Genomic DNA, 20,641 nt, shown 5'->3' on the forward strand with positions numbered 1-20,641 from the left:
AAAATTTAAAAATTTTGCATGGGAATCGCCACTTCGAATGAATTTGAATAGTTGGCGTTCTTGACGGACCTGTCGTCTGACTGACGTGTCATACAAAACAATTTCTTCCGTGCGATTGTGGAAAGTATTATTGCATTTCAAGTCGTTGTTTGTTTCTTCGTAACAAAAAACGTCGTTTATTTTAAGAAAAGTGGATTTAGTTACGCATTGCGAAAGTTTCTTATTAATTTTGATCTGCCATTCTATTTACGTATATTCACTTTGTTGGTTTCGACAAAACCTCAAACTTTACCGTTATTCGAGGATTTAATTTGAAGTTTTCAATATTTTAAAATCCTCAAGACAAAATTTACAGATTTGATTGACTATGAAAATAATTCTGTGTCGTTTTATGAAGTTCATTACAATGCCGAGAAGACGACAAGCTGATATAGGTCCACGAAGTCAATCAAATGTGCGACGAACTACCTCAGGTGCAAATCGCAATGATTTATTTCATGGGTAATTCGGATACGGAAGTTGAGCAGCGTTGTGCTCATAATCAACATAATCAAACATTGAAGCGAGACATTGGGTGGTATGAATAAAAGTGAGTAGATACTCATATTCAAAGTACGAAGTACCTAGAAAGAGTAATAATCTTATATACCTGAGCATCTACTCTATGTACTGAGTACCAACTTGGAAACATTGTATCTCCCCGGACACAAATTGAACATCTACGCGTTAATTGAGCTGTCTGTAAAGCAGCTTAGAAAACGAGCAGGATCGTTGTAAGAGTGAGTTTTGACTAAATATGGGGACTTTCATGAACGTGGAACGTCGCCAAAAAGTGCATTCCGTTTGAAGAACACGTTAAGAGCGGGAATATCGAAAACTTTTCAGGTAATTAACTTTTATTTATGCATAAATTGTGCAGTACGTTTTTTCTTTCACTGGCCATAGAGATTCCCATCTCAAGGTCTCTACCCCATACTAACTTATATTTTGGTGACTCGATTTTTGCCTTGATGGTTGAACACTGTCACTGTTTCCCTTTTTTGTTGTATCGAGATGCTACTTGAGCATCAACTGGTACCTATTGAAGTATTAGCATCATCTAGAAAAACTAGAAACATTTGGATTTGATATTCGAGTAGATGCTTCGTATTTCAAGTATGAGCATCCACTGAGTTTTATTTATACCAACCATTGTCAAACAACTGATCGAACGTTTTTTCGATAGAAGTTCCTTCGCACCAAAAGTATAATGTAACATATTCAGCATTTTCGAGTTGCGTCTTTTCTTCACACAATTTTGTGATGACCAAATCAACATTTACAATCAACACGTATATCACCTTGGATTGGTGCAGTGTAACTAATACTAAAAATAACTGTATTGTATCTCCAAGATTATCTGCGAAAATCGAGTGAGTCGTCCCATCAATTTTTAATGAAGAACAATTTACCATGCTTACAATAACTTTAAAACGTCTGCAAGATATCAAAGTATTCATTTCTGCAACTCTTGAGTTATTCAATAAAATAAATTGTCTGATCCATACATTTTTTTAAGTCACTGTAAAAGCAAATCTAAAAAATTGGTCTAAAGAGTTTAGACAGTACTTCCCTCGCTGTCGGAAACGTGACGACTGCATGTCTATTATGTTTTTTTTTTGCAGTGGATTTCAAAGCATTCGGTTTGGTAGTTCCTGAGTAAACCAATAAAATAAATTTACGCATTCGTTATTTTTTTGAGTCACTCGGTATATGCAAATTCAAAAAATGTGAATGGAATGATAAATTACAAGTACAGACTCATCATATTTTGTATATTCTAGATAGGATTTATTCGGCAAACTTTTGAGCTGACGTCATCAGTTTTTTGGAGAAGATAACCACATATATTTTGACTAAAAATTTATTATGCTCTTTATAACCTTAAAACATTTGCAAGATTTCAAAGCATTCGGTTCTGTAGTTCCTGATTAAATCAATAAAATAAATTTACGCAATCATTAATTTTTTTGAATCACCCTGTATATGCATATGCATTTAAAAGCAAATCCAAAAAAATATTAATACAATGCTAAATCACAAGTATAGACTCTTCATATTTTGGACATTTTAGATAGGCTTTATTCGGCAAAATTTCGAGCTGACGTCATCAATTTTTTGGAGGGGATAAGCAAATATATTTTGACTAAACATTTATTATGCTCTTTATAACCTTAAAACATCTGCAAGATTTCAAAGCATTCGGTTTTGTTGTTCCTGATTCACTCATTCATTAATTTTTTTGAGTCACTCTGTATATGGAAATCGAAAAAATTTGAATGGAATGATAAATGACAAGAAGAAACTCACCATATTTTGTACATTTTAGGTAGAATTTATTCAACAAAATTTTCTGGTGACGTCATAAATTTTTATAGGGGGGACGACCAAATACATTTTGATCAAAAATTTACCATGCTTATGATAATTTTAGAACATCTTTAAGATTTCAAAGCATTCGGTTTTGCAATTCCTAAGTAAATCAGTAAAATACATTTACGCATTCATTAATTTTTTTGAGTCACCCTGTATATGCAATTCCAAAAAATATTAATGGAGTGATATATCACAAGTACATACTCATCATATTTTGCACATTTTAGATAAGATTTATTCGGTAAACTTTTGAACTGACGTCATCAAGTTTTTGGAGGGGATAACCAAATATATTTTGACTAAAGATTTATGATGCTCTTTATAGCCTTAAAACATCTGCAACATTTCAAAACATTCAGGTTAGCAGATTCAAAATTAAATTTCAAAATTTTGTTTCATAAATCTGGACGTTTCGGGTAAAAACTCAATTCGGAGTCGTAAACCACATGTGTAGGACTATGTTATTTTATACAATTTAAAACCGATTTACCATGTACAATTTTGAAGTGACGTCATCGCATTAGTGGTGGGGATGATTAGACAAATTTTGGTTAGCGTTTTACCATCTACATGATATTCCAAATATAAGTACAAAATTTCACAACAATCGGTCCAGTACTTTCGGAGATTATCTGTCTAATAAAAATCCGGGATGGCAGACAGACGGACAGACGGACGGAAATGGGAGACCTATTTCTTCGTCTTCTAGAGATCATGAAAGATCGAGAAAAGATAAAAGTAGAGAGTCGGCCGACAGACTCGATTACAATACTTCCTTTGCTTACGCTCGGGAACTAAAAATATGAATGCAACGATAAATTACGAATATATACTGATGATATTTTACACACTTTAGATAGGATTCGGCAAAATTTTGAGATGATGTCACCAAGTTTTTGGGCTTGATAAACAGATATATTTTGATTAAAAAGCTAACATGCTTACAGTAACTTCAAAACGTCTGCAATATTTCAAAATATTCAGTTTTACAATTCTTGATAATAATAAAGTTTATTTACGGTTTTCAGAAAATAAAATAAATTGACCCAGTGATTAATTGTTTTGGGACACCCCGTTTAAGCAAAACTAAAAAAATATTAATGCAGTGATAAATCACAAGTAAAAACTCATCATATTTTGCAAATTTCAGATAGGATTTATTCAGCAAAATTTTCAGGTGACGTCATCAATTTTTTAGGGGGAATGAACAAATACATTTTAATAAAAAAATTACCATGCTTATGATAACATTAAAAGCATCTCCAAGATTTCAGAGCATTCGGTCTTGCAGTTCCTGATTAAATCAATAAAATTAATTCACCCATTCATTAATTTTTTTGAGTCACCCTATATAAGCAAATCTAAAAAATATGAATGGAATAATAAATCACAAGTATAGACTCATCCTATTTTGGACATTTTAGATAGGATTCATTTGGCAAATTTTGGGCTGACGTCATCAATTTTTTGGAGGGGATAAGTAAATATATTTTGAATAAAAATTTATTATGCTTATCATATGTTTAAAACATCTGCAAGTTTTCAAAGCATTCGGTTTTGCAGATTCAAAATTAAATTGTAGGTGAGACGAAGTTCACCGGGTCAGCTAGTTAGGTAATAAAATATGTATATTTCAATTTTATGAACTTTGAAAGAGCTTCAACAGTGTCCGCTGGATAATGAAAAAAAATTGAAATACCAACGGAATGATCAATGCAATTAAGGCACTGGATGAAGATTACTAACACTATGCGAAGGAAAAATGTACAGTCGCAGTGTGATTTAAATTACCGCCTCTCCGCTTGCCGCGCGGATACTCTTGCAACTAACTATGTGGACTGCTTATTTTTGCTCGGTTATCAACGGCTTATTGTGCTGCCACAACTGTACAAAAATTTTAAAGAAGTAGGTACACAAAATACGTATTTGCTGACGTATGAGGTTACCAATTCTGCAGAAGGAAAAAATTTGCTTATACATGTTCTTGGAATAGTTACATGAAAGATTTCAAAATAACGAGATATTATAACTCATATCAAATGAGATTTGGGACAATATCGCAGTTACCAACATTTGTGATAAATTTAAACAGAAATACAACACAAAATCTTCTACAGGTCTCCAAAAAGCTACTGAAATTGTAACGATTCATGAGACCTAATCGAGGAATACCAACTAGAAGATAAAAACTCTCTTCATAGCAATTACTTAAGAAATCTACGTATAACTCATCTAAACTAGTAACGCGTATGTTCTAATGAAGATACGAGATTATAATATAACATATATATATATATATATGTAGATCAGAGTTTTGAAAATAAAGAGAATTTCTTATCACAGAGGCTAGTATTTGCGTGTAATATGTCTAATAAAAGTTATAACTTATATATTTTAAATTAGCTTACCTGATTCTTTGGTGTAGGTGATTTTGATACTGGCCTATCTATTTGGCGTTCGTCCAATTCTCCACTGTAAATTATAAAATTGATCAATGTAATATTAATGACACCTCATAATAGTATCAATAACAGCACTTTTTTGGTACACTACAACAATAGCTCCCGTTAAAGGACAGCCTAAATCTATATACAAAACGGGCGACCAAAAATAAAACACCTCTAGTTACTACTCTATGTGCAAATGTTATTTTGAACGTATGGCGCAGTTAGCATCATACATCGCACTTCTGTCAGTACCAAACTTGTTCTGTTATTTCTTTACATTGCTCTCACCCTGTAGACTATCTGTCACTATTCGACCTGTTGATCGAAATTATTCTTAGACGTTAGCTACGCTATATGTTCAGAAAATACTTGAACATCCAAAAATAATTAGGTTTTTTATTTGATCGCTCGTTATATATATATAAAAAAAAACAATGAAAACAAACACTACTTTAAATAAAATATGAGTAACGAACAAAATGCCATTTTATATAATCTCACATAAAAACCGTAAAATACATTTTTTAAATATATACAATGTACTCATTTTTTCACTTTCTTAAACAAATTGTGTACGTGTAGTGGAAATTTCTTACCCAAGTTTATTTGGTGATAAGTTCGCTTTATGTATGTAATATTTGTTGCATATGAATGCACTTCAATATGTTACACACAAAAACTTTATATTATTAAACTGTGTATTTAACTTGATAGTTACAACTTTATAAATTAATCCAATAATGCGTCGTGCAACGTAATCCCACTACACTAGGATAAAAATAATAATATGTTGTTAAGTGCGTTTAGAAACATTTTTTTCTCCGTGATTAACCTCCAATAACAAGTATTTAATATAATTTTTTTAAATGTTCTTAGAATAATGGAATACATTTCAGTAAGTTATTCAGCAAGTGGAAATTAACGGGTGTAAAAGCTGTCTGTTTCACATCACTTTGTACCAAACAGTCTAAACACCCAAATAGTACCTACAACATTAAAAATAGGTGGTTTTGTTTTGTCTTGTTAAGAGTAAAATTGTGTTATTTTAAATAACAATGATTTTTTTTGGTAATTATCTTTTACTTCACGAACAAGGAAACTTTTTAGATGCCATTCAAAATTTCAGCACAACAGGATGCCGTTTATTCGATCAATCAATCACGAGCTGTTTACCGTAGTTGTACGTTTGAACGTAAGTAAAGTATAAATATTGTTGTTAAACTTGATTAACAACAATCGGAAGTAATTCCATGTAAATTAAATAACATTCTAATTTTAGCAAAAATAATAAATAGGCAAGTCCATGCTTACCGTCTAAAACTAAATTTTCGAAACATGCCAACTTTGTGAATAACTCCATTAAAAATTTTACTGATATTCGTTATCATTTAGTAGATTAGATAAAACAAGATCCGCAGTTTGCTTTGTGAACGACTGACGTGCGGATGTTTAAAATTCCATCTTCATTTACTAGAACCATAATGCTTTAAACTTCAAGGTCCAGAACTTCAGAATCAATTGGCGTTATTTTGGTATCAGTGGCGTATAGTTAGTTACCTCATTAGCTTGTACCTATTTAATTCATAAAATAATAATTTTCATATCTTTCGATCGTGCTTGTTTTGATGTCTAACTCGCAGCGGTATCAAGTGCGATTTTAACTAGAACATTTTTACGATGTATTTAAGTTAGCCAAAGAGATGATTTCCAAAACGCCCGAAAAAAAAAGAGTTATGAAAACAACATACTGTCCTGTAGAGAGATGTAAATGTCAATTAACTTCGATGTGTAAAGCATACCATTTACATCATTGTATCAATTATTTTGGTGCTAATCACAAAAAAAAATAAAAAAAATTCAAACTGAAAAATTGAAGACATTTTTAGTAACTTAAATAAGGTATTTTAACTAATTTCAAATTATTCCAAAGTTTTAACTACCACTGTCTGCGATGTTAATACATTTATTAAATTTTTTAATGTTATTTATTACATTATGTTTAATTCCTTCACAACTTGTCTACAGATCATGACAAACGTAACGAAATGTGAGTTAATATGTTAATTTCCAACCAAAGACAGTTAAAAACGACAAAAAACGGCGACAAGAATCGAAAGAACTTTATGACATGTATTAAGAATTACGAGACCTAAAGAGAAGATCATCTACATATACCTAAAATTATTGTTCTTATATTAAACTAATCACATACATTATTAACAAATTATAAATCATTATTATAGGTAAGTCGATTGGTCATAATAATTTATCAATAAAGTAGGTATTTAACATTAAATTATATGTTAATACATTTCCCCACACCATAAAGTTCATGAATTACACAATTTCTTTACTGAACAATGCGTACTTTCTGTTTATTACGGAAATTGATTTGTCAGTTGTGAGTTAAGTTTTGTACTGTACATACAATGGGTGATAATTTTTGGAAAGCACCACAGTATAACACTCCCAACTAAAATGAGTATTTTATTATCATTATTTTTAAATATTCTTCTCTGAAACACGTACCTACTGCTAAATTTATTTATATTAGATCTAATTATTTCGACGAACATAATATTACAGGTTCTACACAAATAAATAACTCGATTGACCAATTTTAAAATGAAATATAATGGCATTCCTGTAGTAAAACATTGATGAAAATGTGAGCTTAAAAAAGACCTCTGATCGCACACGCGCACATTATTATTTTATGTCGGTATACTGAAGGATATATTACAACCATTTAAGGCTGTAACATATAAATTATATTGACGAATTATCTATCTAGCTGGCTCGGTGACAGTGTTCTCCCATGCATGAAACACACTTTCATTTAATTTCAAAATCGTAAACCACATACGACTTTTAAGTTAATGAAGTAAAACAACCAAATTTATTGTTTAACATAAAAAGGAAAAAAAAAGGCATATTGTTGTTTAATAAAGTCCTAATTAATTTGTTTTTACCACTAAATCAACGAAACGACATAAAATAGAACTGTTTGTCACCGTTCAAAAACAGTTCTGAATTCAAAATTACTCGCAAATTTTACTATGTAACCTGTAAAATGTAACTAGATTAAAAAATATATGTATTTTCACAATAAGTTGAAAACAGATTTTAAAGAATAAAGTGGCATTCGCTCAGAAATACGACAATCGCATTAAATAAAACTCTATAAGACGGCCCAAATTACATCCAGTAAAAATTTCAACTTTGAATTTTTACTCAAACATAAGTTAACATGGGGTCTAAAATTTAACAAGGGAATCCCTATGGCCACTTTTAAAAAAGATGCACTGTATATACTAATGAAGGCAATTTTTTTTAAATATCTTAACTGACGACAACTAAAAATTACAATTACCTTAGCAAATTGTTATATTTGTGTGTACATGTAACTGCGCGAAATTATATTCAAATTGAACAATTTTGAAAGTTTTTAAACTTAACTTGTTCTTACTGAAAGTGAGTGAACTCAAAGTACCGCGGCGTTGTAAGTTATAAAATATATATCGCTTATTGACAAGGGGAATGCGCCTAAAGTGATTCATAAACGAATAGTTGCAGCGTATGGGAAAGAATGGCCGTCATATTTTCAAGTAGTTTTGGAAGAAACAGTTTGGTGGGACAGAAATCAATGCAGTACATTTCGAGATCCGGATAACTCGTACGCACGATCTGAAGAATTGGTGAAAAAAGCTGAAGATCACAGAAAACGAAATGAACTTAAGTATATAGCTCAGGAAATAAAACATTGGATGTACTGGATTCCCAAACTGATTATTTATAAGAAAGACTTCTCAGAAAATAAATCTGACAAAGATTTAACCACTTTACAAGCTGGTACAATTTTCTTTCACGAATTGTTATAGGGAATGAGAATTGAGTGTGACCATTCATGCAGTGGATTCACAAAGGTCCACCACCATAGAGAAAACACACTCTTCTATGAAAAATTGATGATGACCACTTTTTGAGAGATAGAAGTTTTGTTATCGAATATACGCAAGAAAGAAACTACAATTAATACCGAATTCTAAGTGGCAACTATTCAAATTTTAGAAGGAGTTCTGAACGAAAAACCACCATATTAGTGAAGGCAAAAGAACTTGCTTCTGCACGACAACTCCGGAATAGGTACATAAGGCGTGCCGAGTTAAAATCATTATTTTAATTGTCGTATACTCGTTTAAAAAGGAATTCTTGGTTTTAGCTCAGAATTTCAAAATACCAAAAATGTATGTTTACTGGGTCCAGATTTAGCATCTCTGTATGTACGAGTATATTAAAAAAAAAAAAAAAATGTTCGGAACAGAAGAATTGCCTCAAACCAAGAACTAAACATTGCTGTGGACAAACCACCAACGCAAAGACTACTTTTTCTGAGGGAATGAGAAAACTTAAAAAATGTTGAAATAAATATATTAAGAGCAAAAAGTGGTTGTCTTACGAAATAATAAAAAAGTAAGTTCTCCATGTTTTTTTATGCCTATGTTAGATTGCTTAAAATTTGTCCTGTAAATACCTGATTCGTCTTTCTTCAGATTCTGAGGAATCCATTGAATTACAGTCTTGTCTGTTTTGTGCCCATTTGGTGCGTACTTCATGTTGTACTCTTTGTTTTAAAGCCAACACCCTTTGTCTTTCTTGTTCTATAACCTGTGAACCTATACAAATATTATTTATTAACGAAAGACTTTTGTTAATTTCTCTAACCTTGCTGACATAAATGAATATGCCTTTTTCTTTCAATATCCTTTAAAGATTCTATAGTTTTTCTACCCAGAGATCCTTGTTCTTGGTTAATATTGATAGGAGCACTTGAAGTCACCTTACTTATCCGATCAATATCATCTTGACTAGGGCATTTGTTACCTATTCCAGATTCGAGTACTGATTTTTCTTGCAGTAATTTTTCATTGAATGATTGAGACATATTTGATAAATGTTCAACAGAACTTTTGGTGTTGCTAATTATCACGGAGCAACTTAGGTCATGAATAACATTAAGAGATAAATTCGACATTTGTTTTTCAAGATCTTTAGACTTGTCACTATCACTATCTGAAGATTCTCCAGGATCAGATTCTTGGTTCGCAAATACAGATAAATCGTTATCAATTTTTTTCAATAAGTTTGTTAGCTTTTCTAACTGCTTGAGGTATTCGTGTCTTCTTTTCTTAATGGTTGTTACTTCAGAAGTATTACTTCTAGAAATATTATATTTTTGTTGCTCCAGTTCTTGTGCTTGTTCTCCAACCAGTTCCATTTTATTGGTTAAATCGAGAATTTCTCTTTGGACTTCCTCTCGACTTGCTAACCAATCGGCTTCTTCTTCTAAATGGTGAAATTCCAAATCTTCAAATGTTTTGCGTTCGTTATCTAGCACCTCTTGAGCTTTGAGATATTCTTCAAAAATGTCTTCATAATTAGGATCAGTTTTTGAAGTTTTTGACATTTTTTCTTCAATGTTTGCCATACTTTCTTGAGCAACTTCTAGTTTTTCTTTACATTTTAACTGGTCTTCAACTTGTTTTGTTTGGCGATGTAACATATTTTCTTCAAGTTTTTGCGCACAATGAATCAACTTGTCTTTTCTAAATTGAAGTTTTTCTATTTCAAGTAATTTAGATTTATGTTCGCCGGATAATAAAGCATGTTCTAACTCCACATCTCTTTGTAATTCTTCTTCAAGTATTTCAGTGTCAGCTATTTGTCGTTTCACAGATGAAATTCGAGCTAATATTTCTTTGCGTTCTTTTTTCATTTTCTCTATATTCATCTTTTCATTGACAAGTGGAATATTATTATCTATTTTATTTATTCTAATTTTTTTAACACTGTTTGAATAACAAACATTATCCTCGTTGTTTGAATGTGTTATTAGTAGGGCCGTTTCGTCTAAAGGGAAAATGAATTTTGTATCATGGTTTTTTCTTTCTAAAGACTTAATACTCTCTGAACTCTTTTCATCATTTACGCTAAGATTTTGTAGAAGGTACTGTTCTGCTTCTAGTATTGCGAATTTATTTTCTATTATTTCTGCGGTGTCCTTGCTTTTGCTGAAATAAATAAATTTTAATAAGCGCCAATAACTTTACTATTTTATTAGTATACCCGTCTCGATTACTGTAAGCAATCGTTTTAATTCTATTTCTTGGCGAATGATGAGACGATAAATTTGCATTACTCTGTTGAATAATATTTTCATAGGGACTACTGCATTTTGACGTTCGATATTCTTCTATGTGTTTAACTTCTACATTTTCATAATTAACATTAAGACGTTCCAATGACGTATCCCGGTTTATGCTTACATTTTCATATGAGTGATTCATCTTTTTACTATCTGTAGAAGTCCATTCAGCATCTCTAGGCGAAGGTGGAGGTGTTGCATAAACGGGGGAAAAAGGCCCAAATTGACGTTTGTCACGAGGAAGTGAGCCATTTGTTTTTATTCTTATAATATAAAATATAACTAGTTATAAAACCAATATAATAAGCAAAATTACTTACCTATTTGGCGTAACTTTGTTTTTTTCACACTGTGCTTGTTTTTCATATTCGACACACATATTAAGTATTTCTTCAAGTCTAGCTTGTTCAGCTTTTCCAATTTCTTGCTCTTTTATTCTCTCTTGTTGCGCCTGCAAGCAAACTGAAATTGTGAAAGATCGGTTAATTATTAAAATATTATTGATTACCTGCACCCTCTTCATTTCCGCTTCATTGTTTTTAATTTGCGAATTTTCAGCAATATCGGCATATTCACTAAGTTCTCCAACTGAACCACTTCTTCGATATTCAATTTTACTAGTATTTGACACAGGACTCGGTGTCATACTTCTGAAATATGGGGATGGATTCCTATTGTAATTTGGTGAGGGTGTAAGCGTCCTATTTAAATTGCTATTTTTAGTACCCACATTTTTATTATTCAGTTCGTTTTGGCTTGTATTTTGATTTTTTGGAATACATCCATTTTCGTAAATTATTACTTTATTATTTACGTTATTCTTTTCATTAACAGATACATTAACATACTGAGGAGATTTTTTGCCAAAAATTGATCTGTCGGGAGTCTTCATTTGCTGCTTATCATTGTAATTTAATTCTGAATAATTCAAAACATTTTGTGGCAAATTTTTACTAAAATTCTTTAGATCTGGGGGTGATTTGCCGAGGACGTCTTTTGCCGGAGTATTAACGGTGACTAAATTTGATGAGAATACTTTCGGTGATATGCTCTTCTTAAAATTCTGTTGTGCTAAATATTCGAATTTTGAAACTTTGGTCATAATACTCGAGGGAAGAGGTTCTTCCACACCAGATTCAATAAGAGATTCCTTGGAATTTTTTCTAGGCACTACTGGAGGTTTTTTATTATATTTTGGTTGAAAGACGTTTTCTGGTTCAATTGTAATAGCTGCCATTGAGATTCGAGGATTAGGTAAAACAGACTTCATGATTTTTGCTTCTGCAGGATGATTAAATCTCATATAATTTGATCTGCCTATTGTTAACATAACACCTAAAACAAGATAATTACCCCTTTAAAATCCCAAACATTTACAACTTTTCTTTGATAAACATTATTATTTTTGTAATATCCTCATAAATTTTTAGATTGATTTTTAATTTTAAAATTATCGAAAAAAAAAAACCGAATAATTAAGAGTGGCCAGGACATTCTCATTGTTAAGGTTGTTTATAAAAAGTTGTTCAGTTTCAATTTTTGTGTAATATAGTTGGATTCATGTATCTTTTGACACACGTGACCGAAGTATCATACAAGCTCAGACAGCACCTACCATAAGAATCTTTGTTTTAAGGATTACAAAAACGAAGAGCCAGTATGTCTACCGAAATTAGGCCAAATTACGCTCTACGTCAGTTATTCTCTTCCACAAAGTTCCTTGAATTAGAAAAAGATAAAATACGTAATAAATGCGTCCACATAGTGCGACAGGCACTGATGTAGTCAATCTAGTGACTGTTAATATTCGTCGATTTTTCATCAAACGTCACTGTCATTTTTGGTTTTACTCAGAGTGGTTAATCGCAGTTTTTCGTTGTTCTATTCAAGTTTTCTATTCAGTTCTTCGTAAAGTTCGTTGGTTGTTAGGATTCTTGTTTCGTTGTCCTATTTTTTATGTTTTGTTATCTTATTTCTTGTTCGTGTTTGGTCTACAACATGGAGGGCAAACGTTTTTGCTCTTGAGAAGGAAAACGGTGGTCCTCTAATCTCATTAAATGGTACAGAACAAGTAAGTAAAAACCACTTGAAGGTTCATGGTTAATAATTTCGCTCAAATTTTTAGCGAGTTGCAGATGTTCTAAGTGTTACTCGCCGAACGGTTTCAAAGATTAAAAGAAAGACTCGGGGTGCTTCCCAGTCCAACAAAATCACGGCCCAATCGGAAAGCACCGAAACCAAAAGACCTGCCGGAACCTATACATTTGTGTCATGTTGACGTTATGAACATTGTCATCTTTTTGACTAATTACTACAAAGTAACAGTTATTAGTTCGGACGGTCTGTGGTTCGGACGTTAGCTTTTGGTCACGTGTGTAAAAAGATACATGAATCCAACTATATCTAATTATGATGTAGTTGTTAAAGGTTGCTTTGAGGACTGTTAGTTACTATGTAAACAACTTCTTATTAACAACGCCGTCCATTAAATAAAAACGGTTGGAAAGACTAAATCATTACGGCAACATAAATTTCATAATAATCAATGAAATCGGAAATAAGCCACTTTTCCACTAACAACCGTTACAATGAGAACATCAACGTCAACGAAATTAAAAATTAATTTTAAAATGTATGTACCTGTGGCACGGATATTACAAAAACTATTCTTCAATACACGTTTGTTTAGGCCTTACGGCCTTGTCAGATTCATCGGACGCTCCTGTAAAATATCACCTGACTATTAAGTATTGAAGCAAATTTTGTGTTAATAATTCTGAATTATTGGCATCTATGATAGTATGATAGTACGTCAGTTCCTAGTTGTCAATGTTGACATAAGGACGCCTAACAAACGTGTTGATCGGTTAGAAAGATGGCAGCTGTCACTTTGACATCAGGTATGGTATCATAAAATTTTAAATAGGTTGTCAACTTGACAGAAAAACTCAGAAACATTAATAATCAGAATCACTCGATACTATCGGGTGTCTAAATAAAAACCTGGTCAAAAGTCATCATCACCTTGTGTTTTTTTGCATTTCGTTTCCGAAATGAATTTTGAAAGCTGTCATCCGCTTGTCACGTAGATTGTTATGAATTAAACTGAATTTGACATCAAAATGACAACTGTCTCGAACACGACGACAAACACTACGACATACGCAAAAAAACAATAAAATAGGAGGCAGTCCTCTTGACCAGGTTTTTACTTAGACACCCGTTATATTGCTTATAAGATTTATGTTGTTATAGTGATTTTGTCTTTACGGCCGCGTTAAGAAGTTGTTTACATTATAACAAACACTCCACAAAGCAACCTTTAACAACTTGATGTTACAAAAAATACATTACGTTACAAAAAATACCAAAATTATTCGTACCCAACTTTCTCCACATATGAATCAGAACCAGCGTGGTTTGTTGCGCTGGCTATATTTATAATATATAGTATTTTTCGTAAAGAAAAATCAACCAAGTTCTTGCCAATTATGTATATAACGAACGATAAAAAAAACCTCTAGTTAATTGTTAATTTTTTTTCGGGAACGCAGGTCCTAAAGAACCACCACATATGCACTGATTCATTGTCACTGTAACAGCTGTCGCTTGGATTTCCGTGTTTCGTTCAGTTGCTTCTCTATTAAAAAGCGAATCAGGAAATGTTTACTGGTTTGGAAGCTGATGGGTTCTAAATTTATTAATTAAATAAACGTATTAACAAACGAAAATAATATGTAAATGTACATAATACTCCTATATAATATTAAATACATACAAAAGACAAATCAACAAGTTACTAGAGGGTTTTTTATCGCTCGTTATATTATAGTAAGAAATTTTGTTTTGCAATGTTTGGATTTTACATAAATTCGTGACGTTGATGTTTATAATAATAGTAGTAGCAATAATAATGACAATATATTTTTATTGTCCAGCGGAAACCAATTTTAGAACAAATTTTACAGTATCAAAAAATATAATAGGTACTAAATTATTAAAATATGCATGTAAAAAAAATAAGATTTGAAATTTGTAAATAACATATCATTGTACTTAAACTGATCCTGAACAATTTAAAATTCGTGGCAGACGTCTATTGAGAAATGAATCTAATTGTATAGCGCAGAAATTAATTATGTCGGCAATTTTATTGGCTTATTATTTTAAAAATTAACCATGGCATTGATATTAACTAACGTTTCACTTACAAATATATGTTTTTTCACTGTGGTAAAATTAGGCAATACAATGTTGAATCTGCAGATTTATTTTAGCGGTATAATACGGGCATTAGAAGAAATAATAAATAAAGGGAGTAAAAAGCAAGCTGCATTCGTTTTTAAAAGTTTAATAGTACCTTCCAAAATATAGCAGTAATTTTCTGTAACCTTGAGGATAGTTTAGTGACAACAATGACTACAATCAAACACAGATTCAATGTAAAACTTGCCACTTTCAACGCAGCGTCACTAACTGATGTTATCATTAATTTCACTCGAATATGACTCAGTTCATCTGCTTACATCATCATAGTAATCAAAGCTATAACGATTATCTTCATGTGCCCTAACAATTGTAGTAAACAAAAATATCTTACCCTGAGATAGACGAGTTGGTCTATCAATTTTAGCACCGTCTATAGAAATATTATCAGAAAGGGGATAAATAGTCACGACGCCTTCGCTGTTTTCTATGTGACAATGCAAGGGCAGGACTCCTGTCCCTTGAACTTTAATATCAACCCCAGGTCCACATCCTACTGTCACTCTACCTGAAACATGTATAAAATAAATGAAGACAATCTATTAAAATACAATTTGACAACATAACTAAAATTAAGACAGAAAAAACTGCTTGTCTAAAAAAAGCTATGTAATCAAAGCGTTGGTAGATTTGTTTCTTCCCGTTTTTAAAATAAACGGTTCGGTCGGCACATGTAGAGGTTTTTCAGCTTTAAACCATGCATGTGTTACGTATGTGTGGAACTCCACACGGAAATAGAACAATATCCCACAACATACAATGGTATTACAAAAACAGTCACACGCAATGCGTAAACAAATTTGAATGGTTAATTAAATTTATCAATCATTAATCATTATACGAGTTAGGCAATGGATATCCTCAAATTCTTACCAGAGATAAACAGTGATAAGAAAGTGTACTTAACAAAGCATTATTCATGCATACCACAACATCTTTGTTTATCTTATTCACCCGTTATGAATTTTAACAAATAATATATAAAGTGTTTAATCTCAACTGATCCATAAATACTGTTTCTACCTACACAGGAAACAAATTACGCAATGAAGGATACATAAAACAAAGGATTATTTTGGAACGAGTGCAATAGTAATCACATTGTTGGGAATGAAGACAATTGTCTTTCAATTAAACAGCCCCTCCTTACTATTTTTTGAAAATGTTATTATCTTGTTATCAATAAGATGATTTTCTATCAAAATTTTTAAGTGAACGCAACTTGTAAGTTCCTCACTGCAATGTTTGGAACTCTTTTACCTTGCAGAGCAGTATAAATATAAATTTCGGCAGTTAGGGTGGTTTTAGCTGTTGTGAGAACAATTTTTTATTCGGTGTGAAAATGTTGTGTATTTTATGCTTTACTGTGTTAATCGTCTATTGAAGAAGCAGTAGCAGTGGATGCAGAAAAAATGTTGTTGCATTTAAAAAACAAAAGTGATTTTCATTTAAGACAAAACCATGACAGAAAATTATTGTTCTGAAAAAGATATTACTATTAATGAAAACTTACGGTTGTAAGTTTGAAATGTTTTAATAAAGTTCCATTAAGAACAGAAAAATGTATTAATTTCAAGTTGCGTGGTTATGATCGATTATTAATTATGTATCGTTTTAATTTCGATTTCATTTTGTCTTAAACAGGGAGGGTTCCTACGGTGCCTTTAGTTAGTTAAATTAAAATGATTGTATTTATTAATGTTACGTATCATAATACGTATAACGGTCATATTCTATCCTAGAATTTACACTTGTTATTTGTTAAATAAAATTCGTAAAGGACTATTCACCAATAATATCATATATTGGCATGGCATATAGCATCTGTTGCATGTAATCACTAACTTCCTGGAAAGGAATATGAAATAATCTTTTAGATGTTCTATAATCACCAAATCAGTGTTTCAATAAAATTCCAAAAAAATTCTTTACATGGGTTTTAAGACTAAACGGTAAAATTTCATTTTACAAAATTTATTTTTGTACGATAATAATCGGTGAGTGTCCGGCTAAAAGTATGAATACACTAGCAACCCAGTCCAGCTTCGCACGAGTAGCACACATATGCAACCTAGAAGTTGCATATAGAACATCTGAAGTTTAGAATTTAGTTTTTTTATACAATTTACACACTAAAACCTTCCTCATAAATCACTCTATCTATTGGTGAAAACCGTATAAAAATTCGTACAGTAGTTTTTGAGATTATCGCGTACAGATAGACAGCCAGACAGACGGAGGCTTTGTTTTATATTATGCATAGATAGAATACTAAATTACAGATAAAGATGCATGGTACAATAGAAATTTTGTGTGACGAATAGATCAATTGTAGTAATGCTTTATCATCTACACGATAATATTAAAATGTACCTAAAATTTGATAATAAATCAGTCCCGTAATTTCGGGATTATCTGTATAATAACGAGGCCAATAGATGATAAATCAACATTTTCGTATTGTACAAGCTGTGAAAAGTCAATAAAAATGCATCAGGCTGCAGTATTTCATTCGCATTAAAAAATTTGCAAATTTTTATTATATTCTATATAACTGATCAGCGCATGTAGAGCATCATGGCAGATATAATTCCACTACAAGAAAAATGCTAAGCTTGCATGATTTTATCACAGCGTAATATTACCTGATTTTATTTAATCATGCGACATACTGGTTTGTTGTGTTATCATACTTAACAGTTTCAAGTTAATTTATGTCACAAAATAATTAAATGTTAAAAATGTAGATAAAAAGTTGTACCACTACCTTGAGGAATGGGATGGAGTGTAACAGAAGTACTAAGGCGATCACCACCGATGTTCACTAAATGGGGCGTGTCTGTTTGTAACTTTAGCGCTCTACCACCCCCATCCAAATCTGCAGAAGATTCCGTGCCCGTTAAACCCGACATCCCTGAAAAGAAAAATGATAAAAACATTATAAAATTAATGCAAAAACAGTGCAGACAAACGCAAAAATGGTATAATTTATTTTAAGCCGGGAATATTTCAAACCGGCATGGAAGGCCAAGTGTAGGAAGCTTCAAGCAAAATAAAACAATTTTTAGAACCGGTATTATATATAGAAAAGATAAAAGTCGAAATTATTTTTGACACTTACGGTATCGATTTGTATTAGTGAACAAATTTCAATAACTGTGTTCAACACACGAACACGCGAAGTTCGTGGAAATTAAAAACAAAGAAATAATACTCCTCAGTAAGAACTACTTCACAGACAACATACTGAAAACAAGAAATAAGATTTGAAAGATACTCATATACATATTTTATCGATTTCATCCAATGTCTTCTGTCTGTGGCGGTCTTATTAAGGAGATAATTTCCGAATTGTGAAAATAATAAACGCAATATAAAATCTGCCTACTGATCCCTCTAAAAATAACGCAATCTCAAAATACCGTTAAATATGGTAAATCTTATGTGAAATGTAATAGGACGTGCTGTTCTACCTGTGCTAATTAATAATTTATCTCTACGCTTGTTCGAAAAATATAAGTTTATAAAAGTAAATGTTTGTGTTTTTCTCAAAAACTATATAACTGGCTTCCTTGAAATGTTGCTGAAAATTTTAAATTTTTTAAATTTAATTTTAAATTAAGAATTACACAGAATGAACTAAAATTTATTTATTCATCCACTACAAATTAAATGAAGTCGAAGAAGAAGTATTGCTTGTGATTCAGTTAAGGTTCTTTCAACTTTGAATACTACGTAGTTGCAAAATGTGTCTTAATTAAATTGCTATAGTTATAACCCAAATTGTATAACATTTATTTAAAGAATGAATGATCTAAAAAAATCATTCTGACTGAGGATTTGCTTATAATGAGTCCTATTTGTTGTTAAGACGTGTGTACTTCATATTTTTTTACTAATAAAGAAAAGCCTACATTTTCAACTTTTTGTGAAAGGGTAAATTATCTATTAAAATCTGTTTATTGGTATGATTCGGTATTTTTTATGAAACGCATTAAAGAATACTCTTTTCTGGATACTTTTTTTTTTTTCAATTTCTGTAGTATAACTAATAAACAAATTCTAAAAAACAAATCAATCGAATGTTGTATTTTGCTTTGAAGTTGTATGTACGTGTTAAAAAATTGGTCGAAAATTATTTCGACAGAACTTCCCTTGCCACTGAAAAAATATAATAAAATATATCCTGCTTTTTAAAAAAATAATAAAATTTGATTTTGCGAATTTTATTTTATTTATAAGAATCCCTATAAGTTAAAATAAAGATATGTAGGTATGTAATGTTCAAGTAAACGTAAAGAAGCGTGTAACGCGTATGTTTTAAATAAATTTTCCTTTACAAAGTCATAACCTGTCAACATTTTATACCTACATTTTAGATAGGATTTATCTGGCAAAATTTGGGACGACGGATAGTTTTTAGGGAGGTCATAAACGGATAAATGTTGATTAACGATTCGATAACTTTTGCGATGCTTCAGAGCTTTCGGTTTTGCAGTTCCAAAGTTAAATTGTTAAAATGTTTTACAAAATTGATTTTTTTTTACAAAAATCTGGATCCTAAAAAACTCAACACGGATTCATAAAGCATAAGTGGAGGAGTAAGTTATTTTATTAAATTTAAACAACATTTATGACTGTAAAAATTGGAGATGACGTCATATTGGTGGGAACGAGGAGACAAATTTTGGTTAGCGTTTTACTTATACGCGATATTCCTAATATACATACAACATTTGACAACAATCGGTCCGGTAGTTTAGAAGATCATCTGTCTAATAATTATCGACACAGACGGACTGTAGACGACAAACAACATACAACAGCCGGCAGACGGCAAACGACAGAAGGCAGACAGACGGAAAAGAGAGACCTATGTTTTCGTATTCTAGGAGTCATGAAACGTCGAGAAAACATAAACATAGCAGTGGCCCGCTACCTTTTACTTCCTGAGCTTAAGCTAAGGAGTACGAAAAAGTGATCTCCCTTTTCCGTCTGTTTGTCTGTATGGCATGTGTGTGGATGTTTATTAGATACGTAATCTCTGAAACTACTGGACCGATTGTTGTAAAATTTTATGTGTATATTACTATTAGGAATGTTATGTAGATTGTATAACGCTAACAAAAATTTGGCTAATCATCCTCACCACGAATGGGATGACGTCATCTTCAAAATTTACAATTATAACTTTTTCAGTTTTATAAAATAAGATACTCGTTCACTTGTCATGTATAAATTCGTGTTGAGTTTACATCCTAAGCACCCAGATTTTTGGAAAAAATCAAAATTCTGTAACATTTTGCAA

General features: G+C 31.5%; 1 protein-coding gene across 4 annotated transcripts in view; it reads right to left on the reverse strand.

Moving 5' to 3' along the window:
• The window catches only part of LOC135135643 (uncharacterized protein), a 39,606-nt gene that overhangs the window by 7,718 nt on the left and 11,247 nt on the right, over window positions 1–20,641 (reverse strand). For 2 of the 4 annotated variants that reach the window (XM_064064749.1, XM_064064747.1), the window contains exons 2-9: window positions 18,098–18,247; window positions 15,668–15,841; window positions 11,576–12,402; window positions 11,388–11,518; window positions 10,989–11,330; window positions 9,588–10,933; window positions 9,397–9,538; window positions 4,824–4,887 (exon numbers count right to left, since the gene is read on the reverse strand). In XM_064064749.1, coding sequence (XP_063920819.1) covers window positions 4,824–4,887; window positions 9,397–9,538; window positions 9,588–10,933; window positions 10,989–11,330; window positions 11,388–11,518; window positions 11,576–12,402; window positions 15,668–15,841; window positions 18,098–18,245 — 3,174 coding nt within the window. In that variant the 5' untranslated portion in view covers window positions 18,246–18,247. Of the gene's footprint in view, window positions 1–4,823; window positions 4,888–9,396; window positions 9,539–9,587; window positions 10,934–10,988; window positions 11,331–11,387; window positions 11,519–11,575; window positions 12,403–15,427; window positions 15,536–15,667; window positions 15,842–18,097; window positions 18,248–20,641 lie in introns of those variants that run through there. The other 2 variants (XM_064064748.1, XM_064064750.1) reach the window with 2 other exon arrangements.

Source organism: Zophobas morio, unplaced genomic scaffold (genome assembly GCF_036711695.1).
Source record: "Zophobas morio isolate AGI-343-1 ecotype UQ-CSIRO unplaced genomic scaffold, CSIRO_AGI_Zmor_V1 ptg000024l, whole genome shotgun sequence".
Taxonomy (NCBI): domain Eukaryota; kingdom Metazoa; phylum Arthropoda; class Insecta; order Coleoptera; family Tenebrionidae; genus Zophobas; species Zophobas morio.